This window comes from Marmota monax, unplaced genomic scaffold, assembly GCF_021218885.2.
Source record: "Marmota monax isolate L192 unplaced genomic scaffold, Marmota_monax_Labrador192_F-V1.1 WCK01_AAM20220418_F8-fsc00014, whole genome shotgun sequence".
NCBI classification, from domain to species: domain Eukaryota; kingdom Metazoa; phylum Chordata; class Mammalia; order Rodentia; family Sciuridae; genus Marmota; species Marmota monax.
The window spans coordinates 38,147,919-38,172,971 of record NW_026695222.1 but is presented as its reverse complement, the minus strand read 5'-3'; the positions used below and the strand labels follow the sequence as shown (position 1 = coordinate 38,172,971).

The 25,053-nt window shown below is 57.6% G+C and overlaps 1 protein-coding gene across 2 annotated transcripts; it reads right to left on the bottom strand.

Annotated features, from left to right (window-relative positions):
- Positions 1-2,987: 2,987 nt before the first annotated feature.
- Birc7 (baculoviral IAP repeat containing 7) lies at positions 2,988-7,644 on the bottom strand. 2 transcript variants are annotated; one of them, XM_046433446.2, is made up of 8 exons: positions 7,132-7,644; positions 5,706-5,805; positions 5,221-5,302; positions 5,104-5,140; positions 4,419-4,547; positions 4,083-4,139; positions 3,672-3,869; positions 2,988-3,180 (listed from the first exon to the last, which is right to left on the bottom strand). In XM_046433446.2, the coding sequence occupies exons 1-7, from the start codon at positions 7,460-7,462 to the stop codon at positions 3,676-3,678; spliced, it is 930 nt and encodes a 309-aa protein (XP_046289402.1). In that variant the 5' UTR covers positions 7,463-7,644; the 3' UTR covers positions 2,988-3,180; positions 3,672-3,675. The 2 variants fall into 2 exon arrangements, with proteins under 2 accessions (XP_046289402.1, XP_046289401.1); XM_046433445.2 differs by having other exon boundaries at positions 4,068-4,139; positions 7,132-7,643.
- Between the last annotated feature and the right edge of the window lie 17,409 nt (positions 7,645-25,053).

The following is a 25,053-nucleotide window of genomic DNA, read 5'->3' as shown; positions in this document are numbered from 1 at the left end:
ATTCCCGTAGAAGCCTGTTTTTCTCTGCCTGCTTTTTTCTTTGTTCATCATCTTCCACCACCAGGTCTTCCCTGAACAGTTTCACCTGCCTGTGGAGAGAAGCACCTCCAGAGGCTGCCTCATTCCAGCCCCTGACATGAGTGGAGAGGGGCCTGGCTGACTGCATCCCATATGACCCCTGCCACTGCCTGCATGTTGTGCAGGGAGGACCAGGGCCCAGGACAGAAGGAAATGGAAGACGTGGAGGGTGCAGCCCCGCTGACCGGAGGCCATGCTTCACTATTCAAGCACAGCTGTCCCTAGACAATCCTGCGCTACCCTTCCATCCAAGCCTCCAGGGAGTCTGCAGCTGTGCTGAATTACATTTGGTCACAGTGGCTAAGAATGTGTTGAGGCTAGGCCAGCTCCTCAGATGGCAGGCCTGGTGGCTCAGGTCCCAGCCATGTCAGCAAGGACTCGCGAACTCCCCTGCCTTAGCCCCTCCATGCCTTAGCCCCTCCATGCCTATCTGAGATGGGAATTTTTCTTGAGTCCAGTTGTTAGGACAGAAACCCAACCCCAAACTGCTTAAACAACCAAGGGAATTTATGACTTAGGTGATGAAAAGTTGAGAGGAAAGTTGGATTTCAGGTGAGACTTGATCCAGTACCTCAACAATATTTCTGAGAACAAAGCTTCTCTCTGTTTCTGTGGTCTGTAGTCTCATCTTCACCCTAAGGTCCTAAAATGCTTCCAGCAGCTCCTGAGGCTGCAAGCGCTATCATTCACATTCAGCAGAAAGTGGCCGAGTACAAGCATCCACGCTGGGCCCCAGTGTCGCACTGAGTGGACCAGCTAGGGCCACGTGTTCACTTCTAAACAACGGAATGGAAGGTGACATCTAGGCTCTAAGTTCCAGGACTGGAGCCTGGTTGGAGTGACATTCCTCAGACCAGAAGGATCCCAAAAGAAGTCTGAGTTGAGGGGAGCTGCAGGGCAAGACATGGGGAAGCAAGCACTCATAGACATGCACTGAGTGGCTGCCTCTGTTCCTGGGGATCAGGCAGGCCTTCCCTGGCTGGCAAGGGTGGTGTTGGCTCTCCGTGTCCCCAGGGCTAGCAAGGCCAGTAGCTGGCATGGGGCAACTGCTGGTGACTGGCGGGTAGTGCTTTGTCCAACTCTGCTGTGCTCTGCAGGTGCCTAGGGTTCCAACACCCATCCCCTGGTACTGCCACCTGGGAAGGGTGGGGGCAGGCAAGAGGTGAGGCAGCCTGAGCGTGGCCCAGAGCTGGGGAGGGAAAGGGTTAGATTCTGCCTATGGACTCCCGGGGGGCAGAGTTCAGCTTTGAACACACCCAGACTGAGGCGCCCAAGGACATGTGAGAGGACAACAGGCCATTGATGCCTGGGGCTGGATTGCAGAAGAGGGACAGGGCTGAGCGAGATCTGTGTGGGAGTAGAGGCCCTGCAGGGCAAGACCCTGGAAGGGATCCTGCGACTAGTGCCCCCAGGGAGATGGAGAGGGGCGGCTCTGCTGCCTCCACAACATAAATGGCTTTCTGTTCTTTGTAAATAACCCAGTCTCAGACATTCTGTCATAGCAGCACAGATGGACCAAGACACTTCCGAACATTAGCTTCATGTGGCGTGGGAATCATGTTAGAGCCTCCATCAGAAGACATGGAGAGAAAGGGAATGAGCAGAGAGGAATAGCTGCTTCCCGCGGAGAAGGCACACAGTGGCCTCCAGCCTGGCTTCCCATCTCTGAATTTTTCTGGCTTGTTTGATGAATTGAAGGCCTAAGAAACTTCAGCCTCACCTGCCCCTGCCCTGCTTTTCTCTTTGCTGGTTGCTGAGATCAAAGATGTGGTCCTAAACAGGAGCTTCCAGGACATCCTGGTGGCTCTGCCCCGGGCTCTGGTTGGTCTCTGGAACTCTGGTGGACCTGCCTGGACCTCAGGAGGTCTCCTCCCTCCGGCTGTCTGCCCCCTCTGCTGCGGCTTTCTTCAGGGAGTCTGGGCTCCTTGAGGGCCACAGAGCTCTGGGATTTCAAGACTGGTCCATACCACGCTAGTGAGGCAAGGGAAGTGCCTGTCACTGTCTGCATTCATGGCTTGGCCACTGGTGGGGGCTCCGCTTCGCAGGATGGACTCGGCCCTGGCCCCCTCCCCAGGCACTCTGTGGTCAGCAGCACCTGCTTAGGTTCACCTTGAACACCAGCCCAGGCAGCAGGGTGTGGCTGGGGCTGGCCTCACTGCAAGAGTTTATAATTTCCCCTTTTAAAAAATACAATAAGAAGACTCCAAAGAAAATGGAGAGAGTGCAAGAAGCCACCTCCCAGGCTCCTTGGCAGCCACCTGCACTACTTTCCCGGGAGCCCCCTCCTCAAGTGCCCTGCCCTGGTGCAGCTGTACCACTGGCTGCACCCCTGCTGCCAGGCCAGGGACTCACAAGGAGGGAAGCCTCACCAGGAAGTCCCTGTGAGTCACTTGACCCCCTCGAGCTGCCAGGGCCCCAGTATACCCTGCTTACTGCCCTGGCCACATACTCTCACCCAGGCAAAGCCCTGCCCCAGGCTTGAGGCTGATGGAGGGGCCTCAGCCTGGGGCCACTGCAGAGGATGACATTCTTCCTTGTGACAAGTGGGTAGCACCACAAAGAGAGGTCTGGACAAGAAGTCCTGGAGAATGCCTTAGGTACACACTGTAGGTAAAGTGGATGGACACACCATCTGGCCCAGCTTTCCCTCAGACACCAGGCTGATAACTGCAGCAGGGTGGCGAGGTGCTAGAGGCCAGACCACTCTGAAAGTCCATGGAAAGGACCAGACAGGGGGGATGAGGGAGTCAGTGCCCTCAGGTGGGGACAAGCTGGGAAATGGATTGGGTGGGCTGAACCCTAGGCAGGTGCTGCCCTGCTGGCAAGAAGAGGCAGAGGCCTGGAGAGGGGCAGAGTGTGGGGGGAGGCAGTGGCCAGGGTCCAGGAGCAATTCTGGGCTGAACACCATGCAGGGGAAATCCTTGCTTTATTTATCCGCAGAAATACCCTCACAGTGACAGTGAAGCCACCGAGCCCACGCAGGCTCCTCCATCCTGGCTGGTCAGTGGTAGGCACAGCATCCTCAGCAGACCTGTTGCATGGCCTGCGACAGGTGAGGTGGGTGGGTGCTCACTGGGCAGCCCATCTGGCCCACCACAGCATCTGGAGGGAAGAGACAGAGGCTTGGATGAATCCAAGTCCTGTCGGGCTTGTCCCCGGAGCCAGGGGCCTCAGAACCCAGCAGTGCCCTGACTTGCCACTTTGTTCCACCAGAAAGTTGGGGCCTGAGGGTCCCTCAGCACATGCAGCAAGGATCAGAAACCCGCATGTGCCCCACTTAAGTGAGGCTCGTGTACATCCCCCCTGAGTTTCTACTCGGCCCGGCCGGTCAGGGCCTTGAGCTCTGGCAGGCCCGTCCAGCCCTCCCTGCTTCCCCGAAGCTGCCCCCCTTCGTCTGTCTGGTGAGCCCTGGGTGCCGTCACCTGCCCCAGCCCTACTGTTTTGTTAGGAAGGATTCAGAACAAGAGTTGAGGAACCAAAATAAGGTTGGTGTCAAGGGAGGGAGAGGGCAAGAAAAGCTGCATGAGGCTGTCCCCGGGCTGCTGCTGCTTGGCTGCAGGAGGGCAGGAGGGAACTTGGCCACTTGGACTCACCTGCTCAGGACAGGAAGGTGCGCACACAGCTGCGGATGGCTGCCCTGCAGATGGGACACTGCTGCAGGCTGGGGGCGCACTCTGCACAGACGAGGTGGCCGCAGGGCACAAAGACCACGGCCACGGCTCTGTCCAGGCACACCTTGCACCTCCTCTCCTCCCGCAGCCACTGCAGCTGCTCCTGCATGTCGCTGGCTCCTGGAGGCTCAGAACCCACCCCCAGCACCGTCAGGACTGGCTCCCTGGGGGACTGTGACAGGAGCCCCACCCTCTATGGCTGACTGCAGTCTGGCTGTCTGGGCCTGAGACCAGGAGGCCTGGGATGGACCAGCCCCACAGGAACCCTCTGCCCCCCACCCCCCGCCCAGCCCCCACCCCAGAGGACCCGGGTTGCACCTGGCTCCCTGGCACCTTCAGGCTGGGCCTCTCTTCTGGGCATGAGCAGCTCAGGGCCCTCATGGACAGGAGCTGTGGGCAGTTCGGAATGGGCTTGAGGCCTAGCCCCCAAGGGGTCCAGTAGCCAAAGAGGTCCAGTTCTGATCAGGAGAGCAGAAAGCCTGACTCTGGAGTGACCTTGCTACTCTCAAGAGTGATGAGCCTGAGGCCAGAGACTTTCTGAAGGGGCCACCAAGAATTTGGGTGCTTTGCCTGTCCAGCCCCTTAGTGAGGTGGAGGCAGGCAGTGTCCAGAGGGATAAGCAAGGACAGGGACAGGAGGGGAAGATAGTGTCCAGAGGGCTGGAGGTACCTCTGGCCCTCGCCACTTGGTCCCCATTTTCTTCCTGGAGCAGGTTGGCCACTAGCTGTGATGAGGATATGCTGGTAGACACATCTGGGCACTGGCTCCTCTCTGACCACTCCTGGCCACCCCTGGCATCTGCAAGGCAGAGAGCAGGTGGGGCTAGGGCCTCAGGGTCCTGGAGAAAGGCCAGTGGTCTCCGACTCCACTTGGCCAATGCCTAGGTGGGGTCTGGGATTGGATGAGGCGCAGTGAAGGTCACTCTTAGGCTGGGGAGTTCCCAGAGGGCACTCCTGTCAGAGGGGAGGACCGTGGACTCACCACCACGATCGCCATGGACAGAGCACTCTGGTGCACCATGCAGTGCACCATGCAGTGCACCAGAGCATCCCATGGACCCAAAGAGGCTAAGGCTGTCCTCATGTCACAGCTCAGAGCACTGAGGCTCAGACAAAGCTACTTGCCTGTGACCAGAGTTGGCCAGTAGAAGGGACAGGGTCTGGAGACCCTCACACCCCTGCCCCATGGGCACCTGGGCTTGGCCAATGCCTTCTGCTCCATGGTGGCAAGGGGAAGCCATGGCCTCACCTAGAGCCCTGGACACACCTGTCCGGCAGGGTAGGGACACCTTTAGCCTTGCCACACCACAGGCTGTGGGTGCTGGGAGCAGCTTGGGCCACAGGTCAGCTCTCACCTGAGGGGGCGGCGTCTTCTGGTTCCTCCCACTGGTCCTGTAGGAGAACACCCGTGCCCTGAGGGAGCGGGGCAGGGGATCCCCACCCACCCAGCCCCAGGGAGAGACTGAATTTACCCAGGAGCCGAGCAGCGAGGAGTAGGCCTCCTGGACACTGCGGACAAAGCCCCTTCCTTTTGACCGGAGCAGGAATTGGCACCTGAAGTAAGTTTGAGCCAGGTCAGGGACAGACTGTTGGAGCGCCACTGTCAAGCCTAACCCGAGGAGCCTCTTGGGGCCAGGGTTGTGCTTTCTGTTCCTGACAATCCCACCGTGCTCCATAGCAGGCAGTCGGCATTCTTGCCCGTCGGGCACTTGCTGGGACGTCAGCCTGGGAGACAGGCTCAGAGGAGCACAAGTGGGAGAATTTCTGCCCCAGTAGCCCTTCCAGAGAGGCTCTACTGTGAAAAATCGGATGTCGGCCAACCTTGCAGGGTACCCATGCCCTGGGACTGGAGGAGATGAGGAGCTGGGGCCAGTCCTCGTCTTGGCTGGACAGAGTTCGTTGAGGTCCTTCCCACCCTGACCCTGCCATCAGACCTGGACTCCCCATAGGGTGTTACCTGGGGAACCACTTGGCGTGCTCCGTCCAGGGGTCGTCGCCGCACTCCCAGCTCTGCAGACCCCCGTAGCAGTAGAAGCACCTTACTTTGTCCTGCTGGCCTGGGTGTTGGAGAAATGCTGGCCCCAGCCCTGGCACTTGGCCAGGATCCCTCCCACCTGGTAACCCTGGGGGTCCCCTCGGGGCTGTGAAACTTAGGTGGGGCTTGGGGCCCCCAGTGGTCTTTCCTGCCAGGAAGTTAACAAGAAGGGGCAGGGTGCCCCAGGGCTCTACTGTTATTTCATGGGTACCTCTAGAGGACAATGCCTGGGGCGACTGTCAGGAGGCCAGAGCATTCAGGAAAGAGTTGAGCTGGCATCCACATTGTTCCAGAGGGACTGGCTGGGGGACGGCCCACAATAGCTGTGGCCTGGGAGAGTCAGGGAACCCCAGCAGCCAGGAAAGATTCCCAGTGGCAGGAGGAAGGGGGCCAGCCCCTTAAATGCCAGTCTGGTGCCAGTCTTGGTTTTAGGGGCCCATGTGTATCTCGCCTACCCCTGCTGGCCACTCCCCTCACTATGAGCAGATGAGCCCTGTGGCATCCGCTGCAGAGACCACATGGGACTTCTGCAGGTATATCCAACAAATGTCGCCCCAGGGCCTCCCCCACCTCTACCTGCTGACCTCAGGAGGCCCCTTCTCAGGTGATTGTACCAACACTGATCCTCCCCGCCCAGGGTCCAACTCCCTTAAGTCAGTTTGGCCTCTTACTGGACAGCACCCAGGTAAGGAAGGACCCAGGTCCTGCAACCCCACCTGTGACAATGACCCTGGCTGGGCCCCCACTAACCAAGCCCCCGTGGAGCCTGCTGGCTGTCCTCATCTGGGGAGGGGCAGACCTGAGGCTGAACCTGAGCTGAGCACTCAGCTGCAGTTTCAGGCGAGGTGCAGCTGGAGCCATAGAGGTGGCCCAAGCCTGGAGGAAAACTGGCACTTTGGGAAACTTTTGTGGAGTTGGGCCCTGGTGCCGGCCTGCGGAAATTTCCCACAAGCTGAGAGGCAGCCAGGATGACCACTACCTGCATGGGCCACTTCCCGGTTTTGTCCTCTAAGCCTCTATTGCCCTGGAATAAAGGGTACGGGTCACTCTTATTGCCAAGGTGCTGGAGCTCTGGAGCAGTGGGAACCTCTGAGGAGCATGGGTGCCTGCAGGCCTACCTGGCCAGGTGTGGCCCCAGCCAGGCGGCCTCACAGTCTTTGATGCTGCAGGGCAGAGCAAGCCCTCCCCCAGTACCTCAGGTTCTTACTGACTCCTGGGAGGGGCAGGTGTGAGGAGGGAGCCATGGAAGGGGTGCAGTCACCCCCTTGGTGGGCCAGCACTCCCTGTGGGGGTGGGCAGAGCCCTGGGGCTGGCAGAGACCCGCAGCAGGAAGACCCCCAGGACTCACCTGTGTGGAAGAAGCCAGCAGCAGCCAGTGCCTCAGGCTGAACCCCAGCAGTAGGTGGCCAGTCATAGAAAGAGGCCAGCCGCAGTTCCTCAGAGCCCATCCCAGGGAAGACAGGCCCTGTGGGCAAGCTGGCCCCAACCTCCTCTGCCTCTTCCTCCTCTGTCAGGGTGCGCAACTGGCCCAGGATCTGCCCATCCACGTGGTCCTGGCCCGGGACACTACCACAGAGACAGCGGAGTCTGTGACGCTCCCACCTGGGGCCGCAGCCAGCTGCCCAGGGTCCTGGCTCTGGGCCACAGCAAGGGCACTTGGCCCTGCCCTTGGGCCCCATGGAGAGAACTCCAGATTTGCCCAGGTCTGCAGCACGCAGCCACTCCTAAAATGTATCCAGTAACCGCCTTGCCTCCTAACCCTGGGCCCTCCCTACCCCACACTGATGGCAGAGGGGACAAATACAGTCCTGCCACCAGTTCCCCGGAGCTGCTGCTTTCTAGAGGGGCCAGGGCGGCAGCCTGGTCACATGCTCTTTGCAGCTGGGTATGTCACGGGGCCTTGGCAGGGGATATGACAGGACGGCAGAGTGCCACAGATCCCACTCCACTCACGGGGGTAGTGGCCTCTCTTGTAACAAGGGGGAGGGGACAGCACAGGGAACCCCTTCCCTGGCTTCCTCCAGAAGGCTGGCACTGTCCCCCAAGATTGGGGGCTGGGGACGGGGGACATCGGGCAGTGGGTACTGCTGTCAGGTCCGGGGCCTGGGTGCCAAGTGCAGCCTTTGGAAGCAGATCCTGGGCCCAGGTGAGGACACGGGAACTTTGCTGTGGAACAGGGTTTCCATCCTGGCTGCAGTCAGGGCCCTGAGCTCTGTCCCCAGACCCAACAGTGAGGGAGTGGGTTTGAGCTCTGCTGCTAACGTAGACCCCAAACCTCTGTGTCTTTGCACAACATCAGAGCTTACTGAGTAACAATAAATCCATAGGCTACACCACTTTGATGGGGGCAGTGCCCTAAATACTCATGAGAAAACTGATGTGACTCCATTTTAAAAAAAAAAATTAAACCAGCCTCTACCTCAAGGCCTGTCCAAAGGGAGGAGGGCAACCCTTGTCCTTGGAAAAACCCACAGAGGGTTCCTAGGCACTAGCCACCCTGCTGAGTTGTTTGTTTGTAAATAACAGGAGAGATCTGTGGCGCAGGGTGTCCCTGACTCGTTTAAGCTAGTTCCTGGAAACACCAAAGAACGTGTGAGGCCGAATGCCTGACTGTGAGGACCCATAGCAACCCCCTAGCAACCACCAATCAGCATGAGACAGGGAAAATACCTGGGATGCCAGGTGACCCCCCAGTAGTCTCAGTGATTGATAACACGTTAGGAAACCATGTAGTGTAGCACGCACACCCCTCACAGATTAAACCAATCACTTCAAATGAATCCACCTCCTGTACTGACCAATCACCCCTACCCAACTTGTTCCCGCCAATGAATGTACTAATCAATGCTAAGAGCTGTTGTTTGATTTTCCCCTCGGTATGGAATGATTTGCTGTGTGATGCTTAGAGTATCCCCCCAAACCTATAAAATCTCACTGAGCAAAGGACCGGGACTCACTCCTCTGAACCGCTGCGTCGAAAACGGTTGTGAGTCCAGGCTGGAGCTGGCAATAAACACTCTTGTGTGCTTGCTTTGGATTCAGCTCCTGGTGGTCTTTTGGGGTCCCCCAAATCCGGCATTACACTCACAGGTCACCTGGTTGTCAATCTGGACAAACACAAGTTCTTGTATTCTAATCTCACCTTCCAACATCTGTAACACTCATGATTTCTTCCTTTTTTTTTTCTTTTTTCTTTTTTGGTATCAGATATTGAACCAAAGGGTACCTAACCACTGAGACACATCCCCAGCCCTTTTTATTTTATTTTTTATTCAGGATTTTCCTAAGTTGCTTAGGGCCTCACTAAGTTTCTGAGGCTGGCCTTGAACTTGGGATCCTCCTGCCTCAGCCTCCTGAGGCACACAATTGCAGGCATGGCCACTGCACCTGACTTACTTTCTAATGCCTGTAACATGTAACAATCACACACACACTCAATTGTAGAAAGACAAAGAAAGGGTTTTAAGGCAGCCACAGGGGTCAGGAGGCTGAACTAAGAGCAAAGGCAGATAAATTACCAGCACAAGAACTTGTTCAGGGCACAGAAGTGGCAAAGCACGGGAACATATGCTAGGCCAAGGTCAGCATTCCAGAGTGTCAGCCTGAGAGGCCAGCTTAGAGTCGGCCCTGCATGGTTGTCACAGGCAAGAGAAACCACATTCTGCTGAAGCCTGAGGACAGAAATTCAGAGGGTTGTTGCTGTGGCAATTTTCCTGGGCAAGACTAGGGATGAGTGACCAGGAGACAGAATTAGGGTAGCGCTGTGTTCAGTCACGGCAATGCTCCTCCTTTAAGGGCCCTGAATGAGGGTATTCCTGGGGGTCTATATCAATTGGCGGTCTCCTGTGTTATAGGCTGGTGGGCCTGGGTTTTCAAACATCAGTTTGATGTGTCCATGCATCTGTTGACTTTGATTAATCTGGCAAGTTCACAGGTGGTCATTCCTACTATGCAAGTAATTCATCTTTTGTGCCTTGTGGTTGCGACAGGCAGATGATGGTAGTATACATATACAATCAAGGTGTGGATATATTTCACCTCGGTGCTCAAATCAAAATGGGGTATCTTATGGTAAATTAGTGTTTTACAAATTAGAAACAAAGGGTTAGACCCAGCCTACGATCACTGTTGAATACACTGGAGTCACTCAGGGCAGGCACAGCCTGAGAGATGCTGTTCTACACACCATGGAGTCACTAGGGCAGGCGCAGCCTGAGGACTGCTGTTCCATACACAATGGAGTCACTCAGGGCAGGCACAACCGGAAGAGAGCTGTCCTACACACCATGGAGTCACCCAGGGAAGGTGCAGCCTGAGCACTGCTGTTCCAGACACCATGGAGTCACTACGGCAGGCACAGCCTGAGGACTACCGTTCTACACACCATAGAGTCACCCAGGGCAGGTACAGCCTGAGAACTGCTGTTCCACACTCCATGGAGTCACTCAGGGCAGACACAGCCTGAGGACTGCTGTTCTACACACCATGGAGTCACCAGGGCAGGCGCAGCCTGAGGACTGCTGTCCTACACACCATGGAGTCACCAGGGCAGGCGCAGCCTGAGGACTGCTGTCCTACACACCATGGAGTCACCAGGGCAGGCACAGCCTGAGGACTGCTGTTCTACACACCATGGAGTCACTCAGGGCAGGCACAGCCTGAGGACTGCTGTTCTACACACCATGGAGTCACTAGGGCAGGTACAGCCTGAGAACTGCTGTTCTACACACCATGGAGTCACTAGGGCAGGTACAGCCTGAGGACTGCTGTTCTACACACCATGGAGGCACCAGGGCAGGCACAGCCTGAGGACTGCTGTTCTGCACACCATGGAGTCACTAGGGCAGGTGCAGCCTAAGGACTGCTGTTCTACACACCATGGAGTCACTCAGCGCAGGCACAGCCTGAGGACTGCTGTTCCACACAAATGGAGTCACTAGGGCAGGCACAGCCTGAGGACGGCTGTTCCACACAAATGGAGTCACTAGGGCAGGCACAGCCTGAGGACTGCTGTCCTACACACCATGGAGTCACTCAGGGCAGGGACAGCCAGAGGACTGCTGTCCTACACACCATGGAGTCACTAGGGCAGGGGCAGCCTGAGGACTGCTGTTCCACACACCATGGTGTCACTAGGGCAGGCACAGCCTGAGGACTGCTGTTATACACACCATGGAGTCACTCAGGGCAGGCACAGCCTGAGGACTGCTGTCCTACCCACCATGGAGTCACTAGGGCAGGCACAGCCTGAGGACTGCTGTCCTACACACCATGGAGTCACTAGGGCAGGCACAGCCTGAGGACTGCTGTTCTACACACCATGGAGTCACTAGGGCAGGCAAAGCCTGAGGACTGCTGTTCTACACACCATGGAGTCACCAGGGCAGGCACAGCCTGAGGACTGCTATTCTACACACCATGGAGTCACTAGGGCAGGCACAGCCTGAGGACTGCTGTTCTACACACCATGGAGTCACTAGGGCAGGCAAAGCCTGAGGACTGCTGTCCTACACACCATGGAGTCACCAGGTCAGGCGCAACCTGAGGACTGCTGTTCTACACACCATGGAGTCACTAGGGCAAGCACAGCCTGAGGACTGCTGTTCTACACACCATGGAGTCACTAGGGCAGGCACAGCCAGAGGACTGCTGTTCTACACACCATGGAGTCACTAGGGCAGGCGCAGCCTGAGGACTGCTGTTCTACACACCATGGAGTCACTAGGGCAGGCACAGCCTGAGGACTGCTGTCCTACACACCATGGAGTCACCAGGGCAGGTGCAGCCTGAGGACTGCTGTTCTACACACCATGGAGTCACCAGGGCAGGCACAGCCTGAGGACTGCTATTCCACACACCATGGAGTCACTAGGGCAGGCACAGCCTGAGGACTGCTGTTCTACACACCATGGAGTCACTAGGGCAGACACAGCCTGAGGACTGCTGTTCTGCACACCATGGAGTCACTAGGGCAGGCACAGCCTGAGGACTGCTATTCCACACACCATGGAGTCACTAGGGCAGGTGCAGCCTGAGGACTGCTGTCCTACACACCATGGAGTCACTAGGGCAGGCACAGCCTGAGGACTGCTGTTCTACACACCATGGAGTCACTAGGGCAGGCACAGCCTGAGGACTGCTGTTCCACACAAATGGAGTCACTAGGGCAGGTGCAGCCTGAGGACTGCTGTCCTACACACCATGGAGTCACTAGGGCAGGCACAGCCTGAGGACTGCTGTTCCGCACACCATGGAGTCACTAGGGCAGGCACAGCCTGAGGACTGCTGTTCCACACACCATGGAGTCACTAGGGCAGGTGCAGCCTGAGGACTGCTGTCCTACACACCATGGAGTCACTAGGGCAGGCACAGCCTGAGGACTGCTGTTCTACACACCATGGAGTCACTAGGGCAGGCGCAGCCTGAGGACTGCTGTTCTACCCACCATGGAGTCCCTCAGGGCAGGCACAGCCTGAGGACTGCTGTCCTACACACCATGGAGTCACTAGGGCAGGCACAGCCTGAGGACTGCTGTTCTACACACCATGGAGTCACTAGGGCAGGCACAGCCTGAGGACTGCTGTTCTACCCACCATGGAGTCACTAGGGCAGGCACAGCCTGAGGACTGCTGTCCTACACACCATGGAGTCACTAGGGCAGGCACAGCCTGAGGACTGCTGTCCTACACACCATGGAGTCACTAGGGCAGGCACAGCCTGAGGACTGCTATTCCACACACCATGGAGTCACTAGGGCAGGCACAGCCTGAGGACTGCTGTTCTACACACCATGGAGTCACTCAGGGCAGACACAGCCTGAGGACTGCTGTTCTGCACACCATGGAGTCACTAGGGCAGGCACAGCCTGAGGACTGCTATTCCACACACCATGGAGTCACTAGGGCAGGCACAGCCTGAGGACTGCTGTTCTACACACCATGGAGTCACTCAGGGCAGGCACAGCCTGAGGACTGCTGTTCTACACACCATGGAGTCACTAGGGCAGGTGCAGCCTGAGGACTGCTGTCCTACACACCATGGAGTCACTAGGGCAGGCACAGCCTGAGGACTGCTGTTCTACACACCATGGAGTCACTAGGGCAGGCACAGCCTGAGGACTGCTGTTCTACACACCATGGAGTCACTAGGGCAGGCACAGCCTGAGGACTGCTGTTCTACCCACCATGGAGTCACTATGGCAGGCGCAGCCTGAGGACTGCTGTTCTACACACCATGGAGTCACCAGGGCAAGCACAGCCTGAGGACTGCTGTTCTACACACCATGGAGTCACTAGGGCAGGCACAGCCTGAGGACTGCTGTCCTACACACCATGGAGTCACTAGGGCAGGCACAGCCTGAGGACTGCTGTCCTACACACCATGGAGTCACTAGGGCAGGCACAGCCTGAGGACTGCTGTTCTGCACACCATGGAGTCACTAGGGCAGGCACAGCCTGAGGACTGCTATTCCACACACCATGGAGTCACTAGGGCAGGTGCAGCCTGAGGACTGCTGTCCTACACACCATGGAGTCACTAGGGCAGGCACAGCCTGAGGACTGCTGTTCTACACACCATGGAGTCACTAGGGCAGGCACAGCCTGAGGACTGCTGTTCCACACAAATGGAGTCACTAGGGCAGGTGCAGCCTGAGGACTGCTGTCCTACACACCATGGAGTCACTAGGGCAGGCACAGCCTGAGGACTGCTGTTCCGCACACCATGGAGTCACTAGGGCAGGCACAGCCTGAGGACTGCTGTTCCACACACCATGGAGTCACTAGGGCAGGTGCAGCCTGAGGACTGCTGTCCTACACACCATGGAGTCACTAGGGCAGGCACAGCCTGAGGACTGCTGTTCTACACACCATGGAGTCACTAGGGCAGGCGCAGCCTGAGGACTGCTGTTCTACCCACCATGGAGTCACTCAGGGCAGGCACAGCCTGAGGACTGCTGTCCTACACACCATGGAGTCACTAGGGCAGGCACAGCCTGAGGACTGCTGTTCTACACACCATGGAGTCACTAGGGCAGGCACAGCCTGAGGACTGCTGTTCTACCCACCATGGAGTCACTAGGGCAGGCACAGCCTGAGGACTGCTGTCCTACACACCATGGAGTCACTAGGGCAGGCACAGCCTGAGGACTGCTGTCCTACACACCATGGAGTCACTAGGGCAGGCACAGCCTGAGGACTGCTATTCCACACACCATGGAGTCACTAGGGCAGGCACAGCCTGAGGACTGCTGTTCTACACACCATGGAGTCACTCAGGGCAGACACAGCCTGAGGACTGCTGTTCTGCACACCATGGAGTCACTAGGGCAGGCACAGCCTGAGGACTGCTATTCCACACACCATGGAGTCACTAGGGCAGGCACAGCCTGAGGACTGCTGTTCTACACACCATGGAGTCACTCAGGGCAGGCACAGCCTGAGGACTGCTGTTCTACACACCATGGAGTCACTAGGGCAGGTGCAGCCTGAGGACTGCTGTCCTACACACCATGGAGTCACTAGGGCAGGCACAGCCTGAGGACTGCTGTTCTACACACCATGGAGTCACTAGGGCAGGCACAGCCTGAGGACTGCTGTTCTACACACCATGGAGTCACTAGGGCAGGCACAGCCTGAGGACTGCTGTTCTACCCACCATGGAGTCACTATGGCAGGCGCAGCCTGAGGACTGCTGTTCTACACACCATGGAGTCACCAGGGCAAGCACAGCCTGAGGACTGCTGTTCTACACACCATGGAGTCACTAGGGCAGGCACAGCCTGAGGACTGCTGTCCTACACACCATGGAGTCACTAGGGCAGGCACAGCCTGAGGACTGCTGTCCTACACACCATGGAGTCACTAGGGCAGGCACAGCCTGAGGACTGCTGTTCTACACACCATGGAGTCACTAGGGCAGGCACAGCCTGAGGACTGCTGTCCTACACACCATGGAGTCACTAGGGCAGGGACAGCCTGAGGACTGCTGTTCCACACAAATGGAGTCACTAGGGCAGGCGCAGCCTGAGGACTGCTGTTCTACACACCATGGAGTCACTAGGGCAGGCGCAGCCTGAGGACTGCTGTCCTACACACCATGGAGTCACTAGGGCAGGCACAGCCTGAGGACTGCTGTTCCACACAAATGGAGTCACTAGGGCAGGCGCAGCCTGAGGACTGCTGTTCTACACACCATGGAGTCACTAGGGCAGGCACAGCCTGAGGACTGCTGTTCCACACACCATGGAGTCACCAGGGCAGGCACAGCCTGAGGACTGCTATTCTACACACCATGGAGTCACTAGGGCAGGCACAGCCTGAGGACTGCTGTCCTACACACCATGGAGTCACTAGGGCAGGCACAGCCTGAGGACTGCTGTTCTACACACCATGGAGTCACCGGGGCAGGCACAGCCTGAGGACTGCTGTTCTACCCACCATGGAGTCACTATGGCAGGCGCAGCCTGAGGACTGCTGTTCTACACACCATGGAGTCACCCAGGGCAGGTGCAGCCTGAGGACTGCTGTCCTACACACCATGGAGTCACTAGGGCAGGCACAGCCTGAGGACTGCTGTTCTACACACCATGGAGTCACTAGGGCAGGCACAGCCTGAGGACTGCTGTTCTACCCACCATGGAGTCACTAGGGCAGGCACAGCCTGAGGACTGCTGTCCTACACACCATGGAGTCACTAGGGCAGGCACAGCCTGAGGACTGCTGTCCTACACACCATGGAGTCACTAGGGCAGGCACAGCCTGAGGACTGCTATTCCACACACCATGGAGTCACTAGGGCAGGCACAGCCTGAGGACTGCTGTTCTACACACCATGGAGTCACTCAGGGCAGACACAGCCTGAGGACTGCTGTTCTGCACACCATGGAGTCACTAGGGCAGGCACAGCCTGAGGACTGCTATTCCACACACCATGGAGTCACTAGGGCAGGCACAGCCTGAGGACTGCTGTTCTACACACCATGGAGTCACTCAGGGCAGGCACAGCCTGAGGACTGCTGTTCTACACACCATGGAGTCACTAGGGCAGGTGCAGCCTGAGGACTGCTGTCCTACACACCATGGAGTCACTAGGGCAGGCACAGCCTGAGGACTGCTGTTCTACACACCATGGAGTCACTAGGGCAGGCACAGCCTGAGGACTGCTGTTCTACACACCATGGAGTCACTAGGGCAGGCACAGCCTGAGGACTGCTGTTCTACCCACCATGGAGTCACTATGGCAGGCGCAGCCTGAGGACTGCTGTTCTACACACCATGGAGTCACCAGGGCAAGCACAGCCTGAGGACTGCTGTTCTACACACCATGGAGTCACTAGGGCAGGCACAGCCTGAGGACTGCTGTCCTACACACCATGGAGTCACTAGGGCAGGCACAGCCTGAGGACTGCTGTCCTACACACCATGGAGTCACTAGGGCAGGCACAGCCTGAGGACTGCTGTTCTACACACCATGGAGTCACTAGGGCAGGCACAGCCTGAGGACTGCTGTCCTACACACCATGGAGTCACTAGGGCAGGGACAGCCTGAGGACTGCTGTTCCACACAAATGGAGTCACTAGGGCAGGCGCAGCCTGAGGACTGCTGTTCTACACACCATGGAGTCACTAGGGCAGGCGCAGCCTGAGGACTGCTGTCCTACACACCATGGAGTCACTAGGGCAGGCACAGCCTGAGGACTGCTGTTCCACACAAATGGAGTCACTAGGGCAGGCGCAGCCTGAGGACTGCTGTTCTACACACCATGGAGTCACTAGGGCAGGCACAGCCTGAGGACTGCTGTTCCACACACCATGGAGTCACCAGGGCAGGCACAGCCTGAGGACTGCTATTCTACACACCATGGAGTCACTAGGGCAGGCACAGCCTGAGGACTGCTGTCCTACACACCATGGAGTCACTAGGGCAGGCACAGCCTGAGGACTGCTGTTCTACACACCATGGAGTCACTATGGCAGACGCAGCCTGAGGACTGCTGTTCTACACACCATGGAGTCACTCAGGGCAGGTGCAGCCTGAGGACTGCTGTCCTACACACCATGGAGTCACTCAGGGCAGGCACAGCCTGATGACTGCTGTTCTACACACCATGGAGTCACTAGGGCAGGCACAGCCAGAGGACTGCTGTTCTACACACCATGGAGTCACTAGGGCAGGCACAGCCAGAGGACTGCTGTTCTACACACCATGGAGTCACCAGGGCAGGCACAGCCTGAGGACTGCTGTTCTACACACCATGGAGTCACTAGGGCAGGCGCAGCCTGAGGACTGCTGTTCTACCCACCATGGAGTCACTCAGGGCAGGCACAGCCTGAGGACTGCTGTTCCACACACCATGGAGTCACCAGGGCAGGCACAGCCTGAGGACTGCTGTTCTGCACACCATGGAGTCACTAGGGCAGGCACAGCCTGAGGACTGCTGTCCTACACACCATGGAGTCACTAGGGCAGGCACAGCCTGAGGACTGCTGTTCTACACACCATGGAGTCACTAGGGCAGGCACAGCCTGAGGACTGCTGTTCCACACACCATGGAGTCACCAGGGCAGGCACAGCCTGAGGACTGCTGTTCTGCACACCATGGAGTCACTAGGGCAGGCACAGCCTGAGGACTGCTGTTCTACACACCATGGAGTCACTCAGGGCAGGCACAGCCTGAGGACTGCTGTTCCACACACCATGGAGTCACCAGGGCAGGCACAGCCTGAGGACTGCTATTCCACACACCATGGTGTCACTAGGGCAGGCACAGCCTGAGGACTGCTGTTCCACACACCATGGAGTCACCAGGGCAGGCACAGCCTGAGGACTGCTGTTCTGCACACCATGGAGTCACTAGGGCAGGCACAGCCTGAGGACTGCTGTTCTACACACCATGGAGTCACCAGGGCAAGCACAGCCTGAGGACTGCTGTTCTACACACCATGGAGTCACTATGGCAGGCACAGCCTGAGGACTGCTGTTCTACACACCATGGAGTCACTAGGGCAGGCACAGCCTGAGGACTGCTATTCCACACACCATGGAGTCACTAGGGCAGGCACAGCCTGAGGACTGCTGTTCTACACACCATGGAGTCACCGGGGCAGGCGCAGCCTGAGGACTGCTGTCCTACACACCATGGAGTCACCGGGGCTGGCGCAGCCTGAGGACTGCTGTCCTACACACCATGGAGTCACCGGGGCTGGCGCAGCCTGAGGACTGCTGTTCCATTCATCATGGAGTCATTAGGGCAGGCGCAGCCTGAGGACCGGTGTCGTATACATCATAAAGACAAGGTGGGCTCAGTCCACTCTTCACAGTCTGTTAGGCAGCCTGGGTGCCTAGGTGGGCGGGTCAGCAATGCTTAGAACTCCTGGAAGTGGCAGGGAAGTGGCCTGGAGGGTGCAGGGCCTGCAGTCTACCCAGCCTTCCCTCACCCCTGAGCACCCTCTTCCTGCTTTCATGGTTCTACAGGCTTTTTACAACAGTTTGCAAAGTGTAAAAGAGGAGGCCAGCAGGGCAGGAAACTGACCCTTCCCGTCTGGCAGGAAAGACACTCCAGTGGCTCAGCCCAGAGCACGAGGTGAGCCTGGTGCACACAGCCAGGTTGCAAAGACAGGCCTGTGGGCTGGGGCAGTAGCCTCATGGTAGACGCTTGCCTAGCATGTGTGAAGCACTGGATTCAATACTCAGTACCACATAAAAATAAGTAAATGAAGGCATGTGTCCACCTACAACACCTTGGTGAGTCTGGATACTCCACCTCCCTCACCTGGCCCTTCCCTGCGCACCTGCCTCGTGGAGCCATGCACTGGACAAGGATATGCCCTCTTGGGGCCCCTGATCACCATCTGCTTGAACTAGCCACTCATCCTTGAAGCTGTTAGGGTCCCTGTGAGACCCTGAGACCCTCTGCTCTTAGATGCCCTGAACATCTGTCCCTGCAGGGAGTCAAGACAAAGTGTGCCTGGAGACCAGTTAGCTCCCATGGGAGACAGACATCTCCCATGCCCAGGTGCTGGATGGCAGGCCTGGCTGCGGCAGTTGGACCCAGGGGAAGGGCATGGATAGCACACTGTCCAGGTAGCTCCAGAGTCATAAGAGGGCCTGACTGCACATTCCAGGGATGGTCCCGAGGAGGGGAGGACACAGGCCACACACCAGGTAGAACTTCCCAACCCACTGGTCTGGAGTGGGCTCGGACAGCTGGGCCTTCACCCCTCTGTCCTAAATGTCCTCTCAGTGAAGTGCCTGGCTCCCTGGGTCATTCAGAACTGCTGACCTTTGGTCTCATCAGCAAAGTCTTCAGCTGGGGGTTTTCCCACAAGGACACTCTCTGTCCAGCTGTACCCCACCTTCAGGAAGTTGGCCCTGTCTGTCTCCTTGGGGCTAATGCAAAGTGGAAGGGACTTAATGGGCCCAGCAGTGTGGCTGGGCCCTGAGCTGAGCCCCAGTGGTCATCAGTGGCCTCCAGACATAGAAGGACTTCTTCAAGCCCAGAGCATCCTGCACAGAGGAGGCAGAGAGTCCAAGAGGACACCACAGCCTCTGCTGAGTGTGGCCTTGTGTGCAGTTCCTGAAACTGGAACTGTCCGAGTGTTGCCTATACAATTACATTTTAAAAGGCAGGACACAGCAATACCCGTCACATGCTTGTTCCAGAAGGCTCAGGAATACTGAAGACACAAAGAAACCCGCTGCTGGTAGTTTCTGGACACTGTGGTGCTTTGCAGCTTTGCAAGGAGGCAGACCTGGGGACTGGGGCCCTCTGTCTTTGCAACTCTCAGTTTGTAGCAAATACCGCGGCCTCCTGACTCAAGAGCTGCCACTTCTCCCTCCCTTCTTCAGATGACCTGAGCCTTTCTCCTGTTTGCTCGTCTCTCACTTCCCACCGTGTGACCCTTTGGGCTCAGCTGAGGACTGTCCTGTGCGTCTTGGCAGTCAGCTCTCCCGAGCTCCATGAGGCTGGCACGCTGCCTTCCCCAGTCTGCAGTGCTTTCAGGTGTGCTGGGCTGGGCTGGGCTGGGCTGGGGGACTCCAGAGAAAAGACACCTCCCCAAGTCCAGTGCCTGACCTTTCACTCTCAGAGCCGCCTCCTGCTGGCTCTGGGAATGCTTGGTGAGTCTTTTAATATTTTAGTATAAAACAAGTCTAGACTTTTTCCGGAGGGAGAGTATTGGGTTTCTTAGACAGGGCTGGCGTTCATCCGGGGTAAGAGACGGGGCTGAGCCAGGGCCTGGGGAGGCCCAGCGCTCTGGGGCTGGGGAGAAGGATGCTTCCTTCAGCTCACGGTCACTGTGCTCTGGGAGGCCTGCAGGGGCCGCATTCCCTTACAGAAGCCATGGTAGTCCTCTGGAATGAGCACAGCTCATCACCATCTCAGAGTTGAGGGGACTGAGGCCCAGAGCCGGATGGTGAGTTTGCTGAGAGCCGAGATGGGCAGGTCAGTCAGGGAGGCAGAGGCCACTGTCTGCCTGCTCGTCCCCATACCTGGTCAAGCTCCATGGGGGCCAGGTCCCAGGGTTCTCCATCACTATCAGCTCAGCAGGCACACCCCATGTGGCACCATGGGGACAAGGCTCCCTTCTGGCTCCCCCTGCCCGTGCCCATGTCCTGCGTGGGTCTCCCCTGTGGAGGAAAGACTGCCCCCACCTGGGCCCCACAGCCTGACCTTTGTCTCCACTGCAAGCAGAAGCCCAGAGCAGCTCACAGCCCTCCCTGGACTGCCCCCCATGAGCCTCAGGGCCCAGACATTGGGAAGGAGGGGGAGGGGAGGCGCAGGGAGGGGCCAGTCACAGCCCCTCCCCTGTCGACTGACCAGGAAGCCTGCTGCCCTGGTGTTTTGTGACAAGGGGCAATGGAGGGCCCTCCCCAGGCCCCACCCCTCCTCTTGGGGCTGACACTCCAGGGAGCCCTGTCATTCCCATGGGAATGTCCCCTCCTGTGGCCTCGGAGCAGGTGCACCAGGGTGCTTGGGGCTCCAGGCCAGTGCAGGAGGCTGCCAGGAGCAGGCGTGGGCAGAAGGGCTGGGGAGGGGCCAGAGCCCTGGGGCACGTGGCACCAGCTTCCACCCATCCTGCCTGGCCATCTGTTCTCCACCTGGTAGCGGGGCAGGGGGGCAGGGGGGCAGGGGCTCCCACCCTGGGGTGTGGGTTCACTACAGTGCTCAGGCCAGAGGCTACTGGACCAGAGGGGGTGTGGAGCCCAGGAGGAGGAGGCAGGAGGAGGTAGGAAGAGTGCTCCTCGGTCTGCCCTGCAGAGCACGGTGGCGCCTTTCTCCAACCCTTCCCACCCTGAGCTCAGCAGCACAGACCCCACCCCAGTAGCCTGGGGGCTGACTGCTCGATGAGCAGGCAGCGTGGAGGGAGTGGGCTGGTGCTCCTGAGGGGCCACTCCCCTGGGCACCCCTGTCAGAGTCTTCCAGGGCCTGGGAGCCCCAAGGTGTCCTGCCAATGGGGAGCATCTGAGCGTTTCTTGGCTGAGGATGCCCTGGTGCTGGCTCCTGGTCGGGGCTGGGGCACAGTGGGCAGAGCTGGGAAAGGCCAGGACAGGGCTGGCCCACCGTGCACTTCTCCCCACTGGCTAGACTGGACTTGGCTGGGCCAGACATGGACCCAACTGAGGGATGTGCTTGTGGTCAGCCTCTGTTCTTCAAGTGCAGCTGTCTGGTGTACATCTCTGAGGTATCTGTAGTGGCCACTCCCTGACATGGGTCTGTTGAATCAGATGTATCTCCTGGCCTTGAAAGGGCAGGAGGGCCAGAGGAGGAGCTTGTGTTCCCACAGCTTGCAGTGTACTGACCAGCCCTGCTGTGGTCTTGTGGTCCCAAACTCCAGGCTAGGAGTTCAGGTGATTGTTAGGTTCCCTTTCAGGAATGGCTGTATCAGGGAGCTCTTGAAACCCAGCAGGGGTTCTGGGGAAGGAAGTAAAAGGCTTCAGAGTGGGAGTATGACAGTGTTCATCCCATCGCCAGGGAAGCAGAGTTTGAGGGTGAGCAGATGACAGGGGCGCTCAAGTCTCACTGAGTATCAGGCTCTCAAGTCTCCACTGAGTGGAGGCCTTGTGTTTTTGTATGGGGATTGATTCCAGGGGTGCTTAACCACTCAGCCACACCCCCAGCCCTTTTTAGTTTTTACTTTGAGACGGGGTCTTGTTAAGTTTCTTGGGGCTTTGCTAGGGCTGCTTGAGGCTGACCTTGAATTTTCGATCCTCCTGCCTCAGCCTCAGTCGATAGGATTACTGGCATGGCCTCAGCGCTCAGCACAAAGAGGACTTTGAACACCCGGCTCCACCCCCAGGGAATTTAGGTTCTTCTGGTCTGGGGTTGGGATGCCTGTTTCCTCGACCAGCCTCAAAGGACAGGGCCTGGGGGCTGGGCTGGGTCATCCAAGACATCAGCTATTAGCCCCGTGTGGCCACTTAGATTTCTTTTAAATAAAATGAAATCGGGGCTGGGGTTGTGGCTCAGTGGTAGAGCACTAGCGTAGCATGTGTGAGGCCGTGGGTCAATCCTCAGCACCACTCATAAAAAATAAATAAATAAATAAATAAAATAAAGGTATTGCATCCATCTACAACTAAAAATATTGAAAAAAATTAAATGAAATGGAGAACAGAGTTCCTCAATTTCAAGTGCCCAGCAACTGCATGTGGCTAGTGGCTACTATGCTCGACAGTGAAGCTCAGTGAGCTGCCCAGAAGGTGACTGCTACTCACACACTAGTGGGGTGAGCCCCTCCTGGCACTCCCTTCCAGGGTCTGTCCCCCCTCCACTCCCAGTTGTTGGCAGAGCCTGGAGGTGACAGAGCCATTGCTAACTGCTGGTTCGCAGCACCCTCTGCTGGGCACAATGGAGATGACAGCAAAGAGGTGGCACCCAGGGGCTTGGGAGACTAACAGGAGGATCAGGCCCACATGACCAAGTGGGTCCCCCGTTCCCCAAGCTGGTAGGAGGTGACAGGGGGACTCAGGCAGCTCCCAAGAGGAGGGGACTGAGGAGCTGAGAGTGCCAGGCTAAGGACACAGCATGGCTCCAGGACAAGGGGCCGGGACTGCTGGGCATGTATGTGCCTGCAGTCTGTCACAGGTGAAAGAGACTCAAAGTTTCAGCAAAAATGACCTGTGTGGCTCATGTGGCCACAGCACAGAGGTGACGGACTACAGGCTCAGTTGGACCTTGATATTAAAATGACAATGTCATTCACCTGTCTCCCCAGGCAAGTGTGGGCACCAAGAGCCCCTTGGCTCACTGCTTAGTAGCACCAGGGAGAAAGCACCTTAGTCCCCAAATACCCAGCCACTGTCCTGGGCTGGTGCCTGCAGGCACAGGTCAGGCCCAGGCCAGTAATCCACCCCACACACCAGGACTGAGGGGAGCCTGGGGGGCCACACAGGAAGGGAGGGGCCCAGGTTGCCTTTCCCTCCAGGGACAGCCTGCTCTAGGCCCAGAGCACTCCTGGGGAGAGGCTGGTCTGTATGGGCCAGGCAGGTGCTCAACAGTGCCCACACCCCTCCAGCTGAAGTTGCCTCCCCACACTGCCCCCCAGGCCCCTCTCTGGGGCCTAGCTCTGTTCACTTATTTGTGCCCCACCAGCCAGTCCTCCCAGGGCACCTGGCCCAGGTAGATCCAGTCATAGTGTGGTGGGATTGGGGGGGGGGGGTCTGGACATTTTACTCTAAGTATGAAGGTGTTTTAAACCATGTATCTGTGTGAACTTGAAATAACCTGGGTGCAGCAATGGGGGCACCTCTGTGGTGCCCCCACTTAGAAGCCTGCCTGAAGGAGGGGGTGGGCTCTGCTGTGCCAGTCTCAAGACCACTGGCCATGGGAGAAGCCCTGTTTCCATCCATGATATGAGGGGCTGCCTGTATCCTGCAAGGGAGAAGCAGTTGGTCCAACGCTTGGTCTCCTTGGTGCTGGGTGGCCGCCCTGTCTCTAGCCAGCAGCACCAGCCTCAGCGAGGCTCCAAGGGCGCTGAGTGTAGAGCAAGTGCAGCCGTTCTTTGCTGTCTCAGAGACTAAGGGTCCTGCCCACCGACAGGAGCATTCAGTTCCAGGTGACTGAGGGTCTCACTTGTGAGTTGTCGACAAGCCCAACTGACCACGTTCAGACAGCCAGAGGCTCTGAGGCCTGGAGAGCCTTGTACCACACCGACCTGGCCTGAGACGGAAGCACAAGCAGGGGTCAGACTGGAGGGCAGGACTTGAGCGTCCTGGGAGTGGGAAGGCCTGTGGGTCCCAGCACAGACTATGGGGTCGGTTCTAAAGCACTGAGCTTGTGTCATTTGGGGATCCCATGGCTCCAGCCTGCTTGTCCTGGGAGGATGAGCCTGGAGTTTCCCCTTTTGGTCTTATAGTGGCTGTGGCCCTCTGTGGTTAAAGATATTGTCCAGCGACCACAGGTCTGGCCAAGGTAAAGGCCTCCCCCTGAAGCTGGTCAAGGGGTCTTAGAAGACTCTACAGCTGTGCACCCTGAACCTGTATACACCATCCCTGTGCTCAAGTTGCTTTGGGGATCCCTGTTTCCTGCTAGTCGAGACCCCAAATGCCCTTGCTCCAGCAGTGCTGACACTCTCCCTCGCTTGAATCAGCAGAAGCCCTCCAGCTTGTAGGGCTGGTGGGCACAGCCTGGGGTGGGTCAGGGAGTGTCTATCCCACTGGCCCCTTCTCTGGATGGTGGGGACTGGGGCTCCAGGTTGAAGGGGCTGATCCTCCTGTCCACATGCACGGGTGAAGCTCACTCAGCCCCAGCATCTCCACTCCAGAATCTTCCTGTCAGCATTGCTCACCTGTGATCCCTGGAGTGGGCTGCAGAGTGCCCCACCCACTCATGTCTACCTGGAACCTGTGAATGTGGCTTTATTCAGAAACAGGCTCTCTGCAGATCTAAACACATTAAGATGAGGCTATCCTGGATGGCCGTGAGCTCAGATCCAATATGTGTCCTCGTGGGAGGCACACAGAGAGAGGAAGGTCATTCATTCATACTGGGACAGGCAGGGTTGGAAGCCACCGCAGGCAAGGTGCTGAACACCAGCAGAGGCTGGAAAGGCAGCAAAGGTTCTCCCTAGAGTCCCTGAAGGAAGAACACCCTGTCCATACCTTGATCTTAGTTCAATTATACTGATCTCAGACTCTAGCCTCCAGAACTGGGAGAAACCAAATCTCTATTCTCTTAAGCCACCCAGTCTCTGGCACTTTGTTACATTTGTCCTCATAAACTAATTCAGCCCCAATGTCCTGCACCCCCAGGGCTTGCCTATCAAAGAAG